General features: G+C 38.6%; 4 protein-coding genes across 6 annotated transcripts in view; 2 read left to right on the forward strand and 2 right to left on the reverse strand.

The window, feature by feature from the left end:
* The window catches only part of aff4 (AF4/FMR2 family, member 4), a 30611-nt gene extending 26293 nt beyond the window's left edge, over positions 1–4318 (reverse strand). For both annotated transcript variants that reach the window (XM_044041663.1, XM_044041665.1), the window contains exon 1: positions 4006–4318. The gene's annotated coding sequence lies outside the window, so the exon portion shown is untranslated. The remainder of the gene's footprint in view (positions 1–4005) is intronic.
* Positions 4319–5231: 913 nt separating this feature from the next.
* On the reverse strand, positions 5232–9201 carry zcchc10 (zinc finger, CCHC domain containing 10). The gene is made up of 4 exons (XM_044041399.1): positions 9122–9201; positions 7223–7384; positions 7072–7113; positions 5232–5978 (listed from the first exon to the last, which is right to left on the reverse strand). Exons 1-4 carry the CDS (start codon positions 9160–9162, stop codon positions 5747–5749), a joined length of 477 nt encoding a protein of 158 aa, XP_043897334.1. The 5' UTR covers positions 9163–9201; the 3' UTR covers positions 5232–5746.
* A 1083-nt stretch (positions 9202–10284) lies between these two features.
* camlg (calcium modulating ligand) lies at positions 10285–14275 on the forward strand. Its single transcript, XM_044041954.1, has 4 exons — positions 10285–10620; positions 11408–11868; positions 12071–12136; positions 12585–14275. The coding sequence occupies exons 1-4, from the start codon at positions 10470–10472 to the stop codon at positions 12774–12776; spliced, it is 870 nt and encodes a 289-aa protein (XP_043897889.1). The 5' UTR covers positions 10285–10469; the 3' UTR covers positions 12777–14275.
* Positions 14276–14669: 394 nt separating this feature from the next.
* ddx46 (DEAD (Asp-Glu-Ala-Asp) box polypeptide 46) overlaps positions 14670–16566 on the forward strand; it is a 28279-nt gene continuing 26382 nt past the window's right edge. For both annotated transcript variants that reach the window (XR_006361575.1, XM_044041945.1), the window contains exons 1-4: positions 14670–14790; positions 14970–15140; positions 16148–16273; positions 16422–16509. Coding sequence is in view for 1 of the 2 variants with exons in the window: in XM_044041945.1 (XP_043897880.1) it covers positions 14774–14790; positions 14970–15140; positions 16148–16273; positions 16422–16509 (402 nt within the window). In the remaining variant the exon portion in view is untranslated. The remainder of the gene's footprint in view (positions 14791–14969; positions 15141–16147; positions 16274–16421; positions 16510–16566) is intronic.

The raw sequence follows: 16566 nt of genomic DNA on the forward strand, positions 1-16566 counted from the left end.
ATATTTTGGTGGTTTTTCACGTAAATTAATTGGTCGTTTCCCTCCAAAATGTCATGTGGTGCGACCATCAATCATCTTAAAAATGTATTTATTTAATCAACATATTTACCCTTTTTTCACAAGTTCTTAGTAAAATGATGTGTCTAGAAACTAATTATTTGGATTTCTGTTGAATTGTCATACATACTGATATAATCCTCATTCCTCTAAAGTCACGGTCACCGTTTTGCATGTAGTTTGCGTGCTAATTTTTCCTGTAAAATGCATAAAAATAATGAAAATGTAAACAAAATCCCACTAACTTCATCTTACCCCATCAGTGAATAAGTTTCTGCCACAGAAAGAAGGTATCACTTTTTTTATTTTGCTACAGTTATTGCTATTAATGGTCGCGCCACATGATGGGTGGTCGCACCACAATGATGAAACCAGCTTAAATCTCTTACAAATCAATAGAATAAGAGACAATCATTTGTTTAAAACAGATTTTATTAATTTAAATATTGAAGACAAACATCTCTTTTCAACATTTTTCATTTAATTTCATTTTGGTTAACACATTAACTTTCATTGCCATTCTTTTACAAACACTGTGTTGAAGTGAATTTTTGTAAACATTTCACAAATCAGTAAGGAACAAGATGAACTCAGACACATCAAACTTGAAGACATCTAACTATTCATACCATCATCCTCATTCTTATATGAATGTTGGAGATATGGTTTAGGTATTTCCTTAACCCCAGGAACTTTTAAACTTGTTCCAGTCTTGGCTTCTCAATTTAGAACAGCGCTCAGGTTCAGAGATGACTGCTATGACATCTTTCTTATAGTAGAATATGGAATCTGGAGTTTGTGGCTGCGTGAATAAGTTCTTACTCCCTGACTGTAAAACCTTCCAGCAGGCAAAACTGTAACTCTATTTATCTATTTATTGTTATAGTTGGTATCAAAGCACTGTTGTCATCAAAGTGCATCATCAAAGCTCTTTTGTTATATGTTAACCTTCGTATGTGTCTTTGTAAAGCTACTGTAAAACTACTGATCAACAGGATCTGTACGCATAGCATTGACCCTGATATGTTCTCCCACAACCTCAAGAACTTGGCCTACATATGGAAGTTCATCGTATGTTACAATCACAAAACATAAACCCTGATCACTTTCCCCCTTCTGTGACTGTGAGGTTGAGGCCTCCTCCATGTTGGATGTGGTGTTCTGCATGTCAACTTTTACAGGCTGGTAACATGAGCATATTTTCATTTTGGCTTGTTTGCAAAAGCATGATACCTCCCTACATAAGGAATCTTTAACTGCTGCTTTCTTCTCTGGTAGCTGAAACAAATTTAGTATTGTGTCAAGCTACAGTGTATACAGTTTGGCTTTTTTTCAGATACAGCAGACTGACATTTCAATTAAAATGTGTATTGTATTTTAAATCCCCTCCACACAATATAACTTCATGTAATTCAAGTTGCTTTTCAATACAAAGGTTTTTTTAGCTTTTACATAAACCTTTCTCTTCTTGCGAGGTACTCAGGGTCAGAGTTCACACGGCCTGTGGCGCACAGTCTTCAGTGCTTGAGAGCGGCATCTGATGAAATGGATTTTTAAAAAAAACTTTAGAAAGACATAATGGCAACATGACATGTTACAAATATTTGTTCTTTATTTTTTTTTTCAATATTATCAATAAGGATTTAACATAAAGCATTGCTTCTGAATTGTATGAAAAATTAAGAAAAAGCACAATTTTATCTTTTAAATAAAATAACAATTTACTACCTTTTAAATATATAAACCATCAAAATGATATTAAAACACAAAAACTTCCTTTAAAATAAGTCTACAACTCATTGAAAGCTAGCTGCAATGGTCGCACCACATGATATTTGGTCGCACCACATGATATTTGGTCGCACCACAAGATATTTGGTGGCACCACGTGATATTTTCATATTCAATCAAAATGTACAGGCATATACCTAAACAAAAGTTGCTATCAAATTATGAATTTGTGAAAATAAATCAATATTTATTGTGTTTTTGAGGTCATACCACATGACATCCATATTTGGAAACTATCTACCAGCCATTTTAAAAGCAGTTATTTTAAAAGATGAGAGAGAGTTACAAACCTGCTAACTGATTCTGTGGGTCCTCTGCAAAGTTGTTTGTGATGTAACTTCCTGTCTTGGGGTGGCTTTGAAAATGAAAGCTCCAAAATGGTGGTTTCTTCATGGTCGCACCACATGATATTTCATAAAATGGACATACTCGGACAAAGTTTACTTGCGTAAATAAGAGGGAAATATCATTACAAGATCACTGTAATTTCACATGAGGTTACAAAACACTTTAGAATTTATGCCAAATAGGGCAGAAAATAAATTTGAATAGATTAAGATTCATTTTAAATAAATGTCCAAAACTGGATTCATGACTGGACGGTCACACCGCATGATATTTTTACACTTTCAGTAGCAATACAAATGAAATGCCTAATGATTTTTGAAAAAAGAAAGTGGTTACACATAAAGGATAGTGACTAAATATATATGGTGTATTTAAGTTTTCTAGAATATATTTTTAACAAGAAAAAATGCAGTTGGACAGTATAATTAGCCGTCATGTCATTGGCCCATATGCAAGCACATGGACCGTGAAACAATAAGGTTGACTTGTGTCATAAAATTCTGTGAGTCCTTATAAAGAGTTAAAATAAAACTCAGTAAAGTAGTCTGCATGTTCTGTGTCAAGGAAAGAGTGAATATGAAGCAGATCTGACAACCTGTATCCATATTTCAAAGTCGGACTGGACTTTTATCCATGAGTTACTTCGGAAAAAATGTAACCCTCCCTCCCTCCCTCCCTCCCTGTAAACACAGTCGTTTGGGTTACTGTCTGAAAGGGGAGGGAGGTGTTCTCACATTTTAACAATCATTCCTGTATGTCCACATAAACTCATCTACGCAAAGTGTAAACTGTAAACAACTACACCCACAACTCCAACATCCTAAATACTTCAACTAGCATGTGAGTACAGAGGTGGTGCCACTTCACAGCTACCTGCCCTAAAAGAGTTCATGACCTTAGGCCTCCCCCACCATGACGTGTCACCCAAGATAAACAAGTCGATTGCTCCGTCCTTGTGTCTTGCTCGGTGTAGTGATAACTGCTGCGACTTACTCTGGACTTATGATGCATTTTCTGGCCCTTCCCCCTCGACTGTGGCAAGTAAAATGGCTTCCTAGAAAAGCACATCAGCTGTCCCCTTTGCCTAACCATAGCTTAACACGTAAGGTACTCTGTTACCTTCGTTTGGAGGAGGTCATGATTTTTAGGTAAATCGTTGGGGCTTTAAACTTGGTACAGCACAGAGAGGCACTGGATTGTCTCGTGTACATGGCATACGATGCACTAGACACGACAGGTCAAACAAAACAAAGTTTCTGCTAGTCACTGCGAGCAAAGTGACAACAGTTGTGGGCCACGGATTAACGAAATGATGCGGTTCGGGCTAAAACTATTGTCCGCATGTGCCTGGGTCTGTGGCACTTGTTCGTAAACTTCGGCGTGTAGATTATGACAACGAAGGCTAAATAAAGAAAACATAAACATCCGACGTCATGACCTGTTCGTTAACATTACAGGGGAACACAAACAGCGACGCTTTGCGTTACCTTTCTACAAAAGTCTGCCTCTACCCAAACATGTTAACATTCCAAAAATCAATATAGGCTTCTGCCATTGGAACTCAAAAGAACGAGGACGAGCCATTTAAAAACAACTCGAACTCGTTATCAACAAGACTACCTGCCTTTTCACTGAGCATAACGTTGGCTAGCCGAATAGCGTACTGGGGCTAGGGTAGCGGCTAGGCTAGCCCCGAAAACAGAGAAAATTTCCACCGAAAATCAAATTAACAGTCGCTCCAAATGTCAGACAACCACCAAGTGTAGTTAATCGCCAAATAGCATGCGCTATGACATTCGGCATCCTTACCTCTTGTCTTCCCTTTAGGCCCAAACCATTCTAGCTATTGGAAAGCTCCTTTCTCTTTGTCTTTTTCCACTTCCAGTTACACGCAAAATGGACTCGGCAAGACGCCGTAACAGCTAAAATACTAAAACTAGGTGGACGGTCTCCGTGTTTTGCTTGAAACGCGACTGCAAGTCAGGCGGAGAGCAAAAGGGGATCATTTTTTGTCTATCGTTCATTTAATTAATCCGTAACAGAAGTGACTGATAGGTAAGGCAGCTAGCTAAGTTAAGTAGCCAGCAGGTACCACAGACAGGACTGGATGCATGGACGGCAGTAAGCGGTGCTGCCTTCACTTGCCATCGGACATATTTCAAACCACCCACCTAAAACTCGTAAACACGATGGAGAAGTTAATCTCTCCTAAACGTCCATGACTGATTTCTTCCTTTCGCTTGGGAAAAAACGATCGATAGATGATTTAAAAAGAAACATTGAACTTTCTTTTAGAGATGGCAGTTTTTCACAACTTAAAAAAAATAATCTGTATACGCAATTTATAAATATTCCAAACTCCGCTCATCAATATTCCAAAATCACTTGTCAGAAAGTCAAACCCAAGTATCGTGAATCATTTGCACGTCAGTGATGGCCTGACCCTTTGTCAGTCACAGCGAGAGTTTAATGATTGTAATAATTCCTACGTCCTCTGAATGCAACATTTCTCTGACGCACAGGTTGTTCAGACCTTCAGACTACAGCGGAAATCACAAACGACCATTCAGTGTTTCCTCTTGTAGATGATTATTTCATCACACACATTACATACACACAGTAAAGTCAATTTAGCTGATAAATAGTTCAATTTTAAACATTTAATCACAATACATTGTATTTTACACAAGGATCACGACTTAGTGTTGACCTAGAGGCATCAGGATTCATATTTATAACAGAATCTCTTGTTTTATTATTACATATGTACTATTACATATCATCTTAAGAATGCTTAAACCTTTCAAAACAAAACTTGCATAGCACTTGTTTAATGGTTATTTTTTTATTATTATGCATTCTAAAAACTGTAAATAACAGAAAAATAATTCCAAAACATTTATCCTAGGAGACAACAGCATGTGTAACTTTATGAACGAGGATGAGACGCAGTTAATAGAAAACATCCTATGTGTAAAAATGGTTTATTGCAGTTGGTTTCTCTTTTTTTTTGGAGAACAAACACAAACAAGTCCTCAAGCAAAAACAAGCCGTTTATTTAACGATTAAACTTCCATCACAAGACCCCTTTCGCTTTAAACCATTTTCAACATCAACAAAGCAATTCTTCCCCAGTACCCTTTTAAAATGTTTTATACTAATGTCTTTTTATCATGTGATGGTCCTATATTAAAGGTCTTAAGCTGTACACATTCAGTTTGACTAAAAATATACTTTAGTAAAAAAATCACAAGATTCAACATGAATAAGCACACTAGTTTTCTCAGATCTTTTCAACACACTTATACTTTATATATATATATAATTACTGTTCAGTACAATCTGGAGAAAATATGTTTGTAGAAGTAACCGGGAAACGTGTTGTGAAAACAAAACACAACACAACAGCCAACTCAAAATAATCTCCTATTCTCAGCTCATCCTCGTCCATTTCTGCTAATAAAACTGTACACGTTCCTGCAACTCTGGAATTCACAACCACTAAAATGTACACGTTAAGGGAAAACGACCAGAAAACCCATCGAGTTGTTTATTTCTTCTTTTTCTTCTTCTTTGGAGGTCCTTGATCTGAATCGCTGCTGCTTCCCGAGTCGGAGCTGTCTGAAGAGGAGGAGGACGAAGACGAGGAGGAGCTGTCGTCGTCGCTGTCACTGCTGCTGTCGCTGTCGTCTGAAGAGGAGCTGGAGTCGTCGCTGCTGTCTGACGACGAGTCACTGGAGGAGCTGTCATCCTCGCTGCTACTGCCGCTGGAGTCTTTGGTCCTAAGAGGTGAAGTGCGATGACACGCAAACAGAAATCAGAGCAGAGCTTGTTGTTGTGAGATGCTGCATGGGCTGTTTTAGTGTGATGGAGCCAAGGAGAAGCATGGCAGTTAAATTGAAATTTGAGACACCAATCTTTTGTGAAATAATTATGATATGGCATGAGGCTAAAAAAGTATAGGATGTTTTCAGTGTTTTCAGTTTCATTTGAATGCTCCCTTTGTGAGAGGCTCTATAAATTTAGCACTCATGAACATTGAGTAGGCAAAGCTTGAAAAATCCATTTTATTTTCTCCTAGACCTTTCATCAATTATTATTATTATATTATTATGGACATCCTTCAGGCTTTAAAAAATGTGTTATTGAGACAAAGTTAGGATTCATTTTAAATCACATTTTTAGTAGTGATATAACATAGCAATAATTGTGCAGAATTTACAAAAAAAATTCAGAATTTTCTTTTTTGTTCATAAAAACGAGCCATGTGAACTTTGAACACTGTGACATATTTCCAAATTTCACCTCACTTCAATTTTGAGTACTTATTGCTCAGGTCTGTTTATGTAGTTGGTGAAAATTATTTTTATAGCCTGTTCTAAGTGCTCTAGGGGTTAAAAACAGTCTGTTGTACATGTTATGTAGCACTGCCTCACTGTCATGTGATGTGCATTGATTTTTAACATCTCTGGTCAACAATAAGATAACTACTGCTTTTGCAGTTTTCACTGATCATTTAGTGGCTCACAGCCTCCACTAGAGGGCGTGTTTTTGCACCAAGTCAAATCCAGATCGAATGTGACAGTGTGCCAACATCTCCATAAAATAGAACCGAAAAAACTCGTTGGAGGACTGGTGTAACTTCTCAATCTTTTACAAATTTGTGCGTTACATGATTCTTTGTGGAACAAGAGAATAACTCGTCTTCAGGCATATGTTTAATTTCCACTTTGCATAAGCATTGCTGCTTACTTTTTGCTTGCTTATACCTATATAGTTTTATTGACATTAATATGAAGTGGATTAGTAATGTATATAAAGACACATGACATACAGTATATTGTGTGGTGGCAAAATATCAAATTATTCACTTACTTCTTTTTAACTTTCTTCTCAGTGGTTCCTTCACTTCCTGGTCTATAAAGTGAAAACAAAAACAAATAACATGAGTTTTACTGTGTGGAGGTTTTTAATGTTTCATTTCATGTAAATAACATGCTGTAATGTATGTGAGACACCATCTTACCCAGTGATGCTGAGGGGCTGGTTTTCAACCTCCTTGAGTTTCTTTTTCATCTCAACTGTTCTCGTCGGTCTGTGCACGTATTTCCGTTTCCCTGTGCATTCGTAGGTCCAGTGTCCCATCTCCAAACACTTCTGGCAGCGCACATGTTGTTTATTCGCCTCACTGCATGTGATAAAACACAAACAAGTCTGAATGTGTTGCCTTCATGATGATAACAAGTCAATAAAACTGGAAAGAGAAGACATATTGCCACTGCTGTTTCCTTGTTGTCCGTTATTTTCTCCTCTATGCCATCGCTGTTGCAGGTGAATTAAAACATTTTGAAAGTAAAACTTTGACTTCATGGTCGCAAATTCAACGCTGGCAGGTTGTACTCAATTCCCTTGTAAGTCGCTTTGAATAAAAGCGTCTGCTAAATGACATGTAATGTAATGTCCTTATTTACTAGATTCAGAAACTTAATCTACTTTGTTTAAGACTTAAGTAATTGTTGACTTTCTGAAAACATCACAGTAGGAGGGAACTGACTACAAAGAAAGCAGAATTGAATTTAAAGTATAGTGTCCATGCCTCCAACCACATGGATCTCAACAAACTTTGTAGCTTTTCAATGAGCCAGGTCGTTGTAAAGTTCTGATAAGATTCAGATAAAATAAAACATTGATCTCATTATAGTTTGATTTTGTATACATGTTTCTTTTGTTAAAGAGCACTGCATCTAAAACAGAAACTAATCATATAGAAGATTAATGAAGATATTGACTAAGTAATTAAATGGTTGAATCCATGCATGACAATTTACCATAAGCAGGATAGCTATACAATCAGCTGTGCTTATTTGTTGTCTGTCCATTCGTGAGAAGCATAACTCAAATGGCAAAGGACTTTTTTGATGGGATTTGTTATGGGATACGCTATGTCCAAAGGAAAAAATTATAAGACGTTGGAAGTGATTCGAATTCAGAATTGTGTTGTTAACCATGGCAGGGTCTGCACTCTTTGAGTTCTTTCTCCAGTTTTATCAGAAAGGTCAGGAGAGGAAGCATCTACCCAGAGAATCAGTCTTTATCGTCATCTTACTATCGTGCAAAACATTTTACCTATGTACAAATTAAATAGTAGAAAAAAAGAGAATTTCTAATAAATATGCTGTGCTTCTATAATATGCTTTTAGACGAGAGATGCACATTTAGCAGCGACACTTATTGCGTTATATTGCACAATTAAAAATTTGATTGCACCATATATTATTGTTCACAGGTGGATTATCACACGGGTTAGTGGAAAAGAGGCAAAGTTACTCTTCACTGTTTACCCGTTCAATATTATGCTACAGCCCTGGGATATGTGCCGTTTTTGGCTTTTATTTTCCTGTACTGCCTTCCTGATGGTAACAGCTGAACCAGGTGTTACTTCCAAAAATGTACCGCCCTCTCTCAACAATATAAGAACATGTTATGATTTTGATTACTTCGCCTGATCGAGCTCAAGACTTATATTTCATATTCAGGGGAGGAAAACAGAGATAAACCCATCCTTTCCCCATTTTGTTTCAACTCAATAGAAAACTAATAATTACACAACGTGATAATTACCCTGTTAGTGTTATCCACACATTCATATACATATCACCAATAACAAACGCTAATCTCCAGTCTTGTAAAACGTTGCTCATGATTTCAGAGGTTTGTATCGTCGCAAATTTGTTAAAAACCAAACAAAGTAATTCATTTTTGTTGTGAAACAAAGGGGCGCATCGGTGATGCCATTCAGCCCAGCAGCGGTTGTTATTCGGCTCATATCTGACCCGAAGTGTCGCAGCTGTTTCAAAAAGTGTTAAATTCACCAAACAAAGAGAGAAAAGGCAGATTTGATCACATTTAACACTGTTATACTCACGCTTGTCTCCTCGCTATCAGTCTGTGCATGGGAGTCGCCATGTTGCAGTTTACTTTTTCACTTCTCCTTCGTTGATTACTGAGCAGCCTGTATTTCCGGCGGGTTTAATGTAACTAGCGCCCCCGTCTGGTGAATATGGTATACTGCAAGTGTATGTGTGTTTCTTCACAAAAAGTTCTACTCAATTAAAAGTACCACTATGTTTGAGAACATTTTACTTAAGTACAAGTAAAAGTACTGGTCTAAAAATGTACTAAATTTAAAGTAAAAAAGAGCTTGTTTAAAATGTACTGACAGTAAAAGTTGGGGTTTTTGTGTTGTGCAAAAAGGACAAGGGTACACAAATGTAATTCATTTCCTCTGGTGGAGGGAGATTTATTTTGAGTCCCCAAGCAAAGTTGCTGAATTTTCCCAACCTTTTAGTTTAGATATTTGTGTATTTTATTTAAATGACATGCATACAATGTACAACTGCGGTAGTTAACTCAGAGGTCAGGCTACATTACATTACATGTCATTTAGCAGACGCTTTTATCCAAAGCGACTTACAATGGAATCAAGTACAATTAGCCAGGGGTGGAATTAGAACTTGCGACCATGATGTCTTTTGGTACACAAGGCAGGGTCTTAACCACTGAGCCACTCCACCCCTGTCATTATTATGATTGTAAATTTTACATGTGGCTCTAAACCTCTTCCATATGTAAATGATGTGATCGCCAATTGAAAATGGTATTAGGTCTTACGAATTTAGCTGTAAATGATGCTCTTGTCACAGTAAAAATACTGTGATATGGGTAATAACAATAATAATAGTTTGACATCCTTACAGAGTGTAGCACCTCACACTGTCACCTTTGATCTGTCGTCTCCTTTTATTATCCATAATAGAACTTTTAAGGAAAAATTATATTAAAAACTATAGAAACATTGAATACATCTAAAATAAAAAAATCATTTTACTTTTGTAAGGAAATGCAATAGATAGATAGGTAGAAATGTAGTTAGACTCCCTGTAAGTCACTAAAGAGGTAGAAATGTAGTTAGACTCCCTGTAAGTCACTGAAGAGGTGGAAATGTAGTTAGACTCCCTGTAAGTCACCGAAGAGGGCTGAAAAAATCAAAATATTCATCCATCAAACCTCTTTGTCATGCTCTTTGCTGACGTCATCTCCGTGCGACCGCGCGCTAGCTTTCGTCATCTCATTTCACTCACACACCGCTATGTTCGGTGTCACCGTAGCCTTTGTATTTTTCGCACCAGGCTGTTGAATCTTGGTTTGTTTTGTGTGTGCGCACCTTGAATTGTGTTCGCAAAGCACACTTGTGTGTGTGTGTTTTGACCACCATGGAGTCCGTAGAGTCCACCGAGGAGAATACGGGCGCTCTGTCTGCGGCGCAGAGGAGAGCAGAGATCCGCAGGAGGAAACTGCTCATGAATTCGGAGGACAGGATGAAAAGGATCGTGGGCTTCGCCAAAAACGAGCCCGAAAACAACGGTATGGAACGACGAAGACGCCGACGTTGTTTGTGCGACAGTGTCTCCTCCCTCCCTCACTCACTCACTCACTCACACACACAGCTTCGTTAGCTTTGCCTGCAGACAACACCTTAGTTTTGATCTCAAGCAGCATTCAAACATATTCATGTTCAGTACTATATTGTCAGTCATTTGTAGATCTGTTTCATTAAGTTAAGTGGTATCAGACACAAATGTATGGAAAAACCATTGCTTACCAGTAACCAGTAGTAAATGACCGTAAATGAGCTCATTTCTGGTTTGTTAAATGTGTTTTGTGACATTTCACACCACAGTAGACGTTAGCAGTCAGAGAGAAAGCACTTAGGATGTGTATACTCTCATTAAGGTATGATAGTATTGCTTGACAGTTCACTCAGTTTATGTTCACAAAGTCCAAACAGGCAGAATAGTAGGGCACTACTTGGTGTTTGAAACACCAAGTATCAATTTCTGTAGCATATAATTTTTTTAACTAACGTTACAAATAAACATTAAACATTTTCAGTCAAGTGCTCACTCTCACTGGAGCTGTTGTGTGAGTACATCACAATTTGGCGGTAATATCGAATCGTGACATAAATACCGTGATAATATGTCATGTCTCTGGTTCCCACCCCCACAGAGTAGTAACGTCAACAACAGCAAAAATCATCAGGAGAGATACACACTGTGGCTTCAAATTACATTTATTGATAAGTAAATAATTAACAATTTGTAGATCTATTGTTTGTGATATCACTGATGTTGTTTTACTTCTTCAACAGGTGCGTCTCGGCGACCCACAGAACCCCGCTTCCACCTCGATCTTGACCGGACTGAGCAGTGGTCCTCATCCTCTTCTTCACCGAGACCATCTCCTTTCCTGCCTGAGGCTTCAGTGTTTGGCAGCCGCTCCCACAGCGCCACCCCAGAGAGACGGGGTTCTCCCCTGCCGGGCTGCAGCGACTCACCCGCAGGCTCTCACGACGACGACGTCGGAGGAGTCCGGCAACGACCCAGGGGGGAGCGGGCGTCGGACGACATCAGCGGCTCCCCGAGGCGAGGCCTCCAGAAGTACTTGTCACGGTTCGATGATGCTATGAAATTGCGGGGTCAGCTGGCAAATGAGAAGCAGCCTCAGGATGGAGGGTGCGACACAGAGGAGTTTGATCCCTTCAGAGTCTTCAGGCTCATCGGCAGCATCCTCCTTGCTGTTTTCGTCAGGGTTTTTGTTTGCAAGTATCTGGTGAGTCTGCTGTCTGTAGACGCTTTGTTACTGTGATAACTGAGAGATCAACGGCAGTAGATAACGCTCATCATCTTAACAGTTGAAAAGGGTGCACAGAGATATGAATACTTGTGGTCTGTGTTGGTATCAGATACATATTACAGTTATTGTACTGAAGTGATAACTGTAATGATTTGAGTCTTATTCCATTTCATTCCAGTCTATATTTGCTCCCTTTCTGACCCTTGAACTGGCCTACATGGGATTGTCCAAGTACTTTCCAAAGGTAAGTTTGCACTTGGTGTTTGTATATTTTTTTGCAGTGTTTGACACACACGCAGCAGACAGTATAATTTAGATGCAATTTCTTCTGTAAAATCATGACTAAAACAAAAGTAATGATAAATGTTATGACTTCAGAGCTTCAGTAGTATTTGTCTGTTTTATTTTGTGAACTTCAGACACAGCAAGGCTCTTAAATGGCCGCCCTGCTCCCAGTACATAATTGACCACAATGCAAAGGCTTAAGTTTAATTGTTCTATTATCTATGGAGATATAAAGGTAATGTGACATCAGTGGATTATAATCTGTTACACAGTGAAAACTGAGCTGAATTTTGGCTTTAAAAGTCAGATTGCAATCGCAAAATTGGATATTTTCCCCCGGTTGTTCAGCCCCATTTCTCAGTCACGGTGTTTTTTGCATTATACTTCTGCATTATATGTTTCTGCAGGTAGAGAAGAAATCGCAGACCACTGTGCTAACTGCCGCCCTGCTGCTGTCTGGCATCCCTGGTGAGGTCATCAACCGCTCCATGGACACCTACAGGAGAATGGGCGACGTCTTCGCTGACCTCTGCGCCTACTTCTTCACTTTCATCCTCTCTAATGAGATACTGCTCTTCGTCGGCTCAGAGACTCCCTGACAGAGCAGGAGGACCTCAGTAACCCAGCGCTTCTTCATGTTGACCCCCCCCATCTCCCATAGCAACAAAGCATGCTCATTTACACCTCTTGATAATTGTCAAGAGTCTGCAAAACAAATATGATCAGGGTTTGTGTTTAAACTGGACGAGTTCTTGTCTTGTCCAGCAGGTCAGAGTCTCACTCAGGCTAAACAACAACATGTAACCAGAGAGTCCAGTGTTTGTTACAGTTAGTTTTTGCTCTGTGCGGGAACAGTGTTGTGTTTGTGTGTGAAGAATGTAAAGGTACTTGCAATGTGGGGTGATATTTATTTTAAGAAATTGGAAAATATTATACCCAAGTGAACATCAATGCAGTTTTAATACACTGGGAAGTCACAGATTTGAGAAATTGTGGACCACTAATTCTATATTGTATGATTTTCTTTTCGCAAACAACAGTATAAATGTTTTTTTCTTTATTCAAGGAGGAGTTTGTTAATTTTCATTTCATTCACAGTCTGTAAACTTCACAGACCTCTTAGTGTTCAAATGTACTGGGTTCCTGGTGTTTTGATACAGTCCGGTTCCCCTAATGACTTGCATTCAAATGAATTGAACTCAACCTTTGAGTGAAGAGGTTTACTGACGTTCTTGCTCTCATGACTGAGGGTTGACGACTGACTTTAGTGCAGGGCTTAACACAGTGTCATAAGAACTGGTGGTGAACAGGTGGTTTATTTATTTATTTTTTACTCAAAAGTTGAAGAGCATTTAAAGTGTCATATGAGATTATTTCCAAGACTCTGAACTTTTTGATTTCACTCTCAGGATTCTGATAAAATCATTTAATTATTTTCTCTGGAACATTATGTAATTAAATTTGCCATCTTGCTTGAGCAGAGTCGTTAGCTCCTGATGGTTTTAATTGGTGGCTCAGGAACTTGAACTTTCCTTCAATTGGTGGATATGAGTCTAATGTATATGCTGTTGCAGATTTCCCACAACAACTGCAACTGTACAGTTGCTCAAGTTATGCTTTTTTTTGCAAACCTTCACATTGAATAACGATATGATCTGAGTTATGATATGATGTTGTGATGTGGCTGATGGGGATGTTAGGGGTTTTACAGAAGAGTGCGGTCACTGCTCTGCCAGATAATGGGACGTAATACACTTACTGTATGTGTGCTTAGTAATTACAGTGATGTGTCCTGCTTTGCTTTCTTCGGGCCTTGTTCATACAAACATCAACACTATACTATAATCTGTGTCTTAGCCGTTAGTTTACTTATTACGTAGTTTTGTCATCCAAATTAATTTATTAATTCTGATGTTACTTTCATGTGAAATATTTTTTGGTGTGTGTGTCATACAAATGGTCTGACCTACTTGATTGTTTTTGACAGTGTTTACATCATAACTGTTTTTCATGGCTCTTGCATATTTGGTGTTGAGGAGCAAATTCAGTGTTGACATAATGTAAACATTTTCTGCGTTAAATAAAAAATACATATGAATGAGTAGTTGGACAGTGTTTACCACAAGTACCTGTGAGGTACAGGGACATCGGAAATGTACTTTAAATTTAAACCTGGTGGAGGTGGAGATTGCAGCCAAGAAGTGGTGGATATAGATATAATAATAATCATAACTGGAGCATTTGCATAATGATAATGGGCGCCCAGAATTTATTTACTATTTGAGGACAATTGCTTCAATATTTTAACATTTGTGTTTCATTATATTGTGCTCATATTAGATCCAGTCGCGATTTATATCGTGTATTAGGTTGCTTTATTTTGGGAAGCTCTTCCGCTATAGTGGATTATACTGATGTGCTCTGACCTCCCACCACAAGGGGCGCACTACGATATTAAGTTGTGACTTGGACTGTCGCGGTTTGCTTACGCGCAGGTTCAAAGATACAAACAACCATTCTCGCACTGCACTCGTCATAAACAGACTGTGAACTCATTTCACTTTTTTTTATCAAGTCCGGACTTTGTTGAACAGCGATGGGACGTGAGTCGAGGTAAGTTAGTGTCACCGGGTCAGTTTAATAGATTTTCCTCGGTTGCTGTTTAAAATGTGGCTGTTTAAATTACGTTGGCTAACATTAGCATGCTAGCTGTTGCGTCCAAATTGGTGCGCATTAGCCAGCGTAATCTCACACAGCCGAAACTTAGTATTATTGTGCTCTTGTGCCTATAGACACTACAGGAAGCGCTCCTCGTCTCGTGGACGGTCAGGTAGCCGATCGAAGAGTCGCTCACCGGACAAACGTTCCAAGAAAGACGACCGCGACCGAGACAGAAGCCGGAGAGAGAGGTCACGGAGCCGGGACCGCCGCAAGTCCCGCTCCCGAGACAGAAAACGACCAAGGTGGGTGCTTCACGTAATTACACCAAACACCATGTCAGAGAGGCGTATGTTCCATTGTGTTGTGTCATCTCTGACCGTTTAATTTCCACTAACACTCACAAGAGACGTAACCGTTGAGAAGGTATCGAGCACTCACTATACGATAATACCGTTGTAACAAAAATGCAATACTTTAATGTTGGAGGTAGTCCATAACCTGTCCCTGTACTAGTAAAGTCGTTAACATGGTATAGTATTATCTGGTATTGCCTGTGTTACTCTTGTGTTGAATCTATAAAACAGTAATTATTGAACTAAAGCATGACTTTAAAAGTTATATTGCAAATTGCATCGCAATTGCAATATTTTACTTTCATTTTACTTAAAATTGTTCAGTCCTTCACTGTACTTTGTTTGGCAATAATGTGATAGTATTCACAGTACAGGATGCATTGGTGTATCGGGATACTCTCCAGAATCAGAATCAGAATCAGAACAATATTAATTATGAACTGGTGATGGTATCTTTGGTTACAAAATGTAGTGTTTATATCTGTGATTAGTAGTGTGGCTCATGGAATCCACCAATCTGTAGTGAGTGAGCTGCATACTGTTTGCTTGAGGCTCTGTGTAAGTTTAGCTTTTGTTTCTGCAGTGTGTTTTCTAACCCTTGGAATCCTTTGTTTTCTACTTTAAAATAAGGCCACACTACTCCTGATCTTGTTCAGTGATCTTGTGGATATTTTAGGTTGTAAATGTTCCCTCTACAGTCTTTTAGCCTATCTGGGTGTTTTTCTCACATGTTTTTGGGGTGGCAGTTTGTCAGTTTACTTCTCATTACTCACATTCCCATGTAGGTCACCAAAGCCTGGCAGTGCTTGCAAGTTGTTTTTGTTTGTCACTCCCTCACCTTTTCTCCTTTTTTTTTTAATTTCTTGACATTGGGAAACTGAAATGCTTCCACACATCAGACTTAAAAGACCTGTAGTTTTAAACTCTTCACCAGAAATATGCCTTCTGTTGAACAGGCGGTCCAGGAGTAGAGACAGAAGGAGGTCATCCAGGAGCAGAGACAGACGGAGGTCAAGGAGCAGAAGCAGAACCCGTAGGTCTCGATCCAACAGCCCCAACAAGAGCAGAAAAACAGATGAAAAGTAAAGCTTCATACACGAAATCTTTTTTTTTTTTTTTTTTAGATATATTACATGCACATTCTTTACATGTTTTGGTAAAGTTAATAGTTATAAGGGTTATGTTCACTTTTGTTGCCTTAATTCCCTTTATTTGGCATGTTTCATACAGATCAAGGAGCAAAGAAAAAGACAACATCGATCCTTTATCTGACAAGAAAAAAGCTAAAGAGGAGAAAGAGGATGAGAAGGTTGAGGATGTAAGTGCTTTGATTCAGTTCTTACCAACCATCAAAACATGACTACATATTAGCTGG

This window comes from Solea senegalensis, linkage group LG13, assembly GCF_019176455.1.
Source record: "Solea senegalensis isolate Sse05_10M linkage group LG13, IFAPA_SoseM_1, whole genome shotgun sequence".
NCBI classification, from domain to species: domain Eukaryota; kingdom Metazoa; phylum Chordata; class Actinopteri; order Pleuronectiformes; family Soleidae; genus Solea; species Solea senegalensis.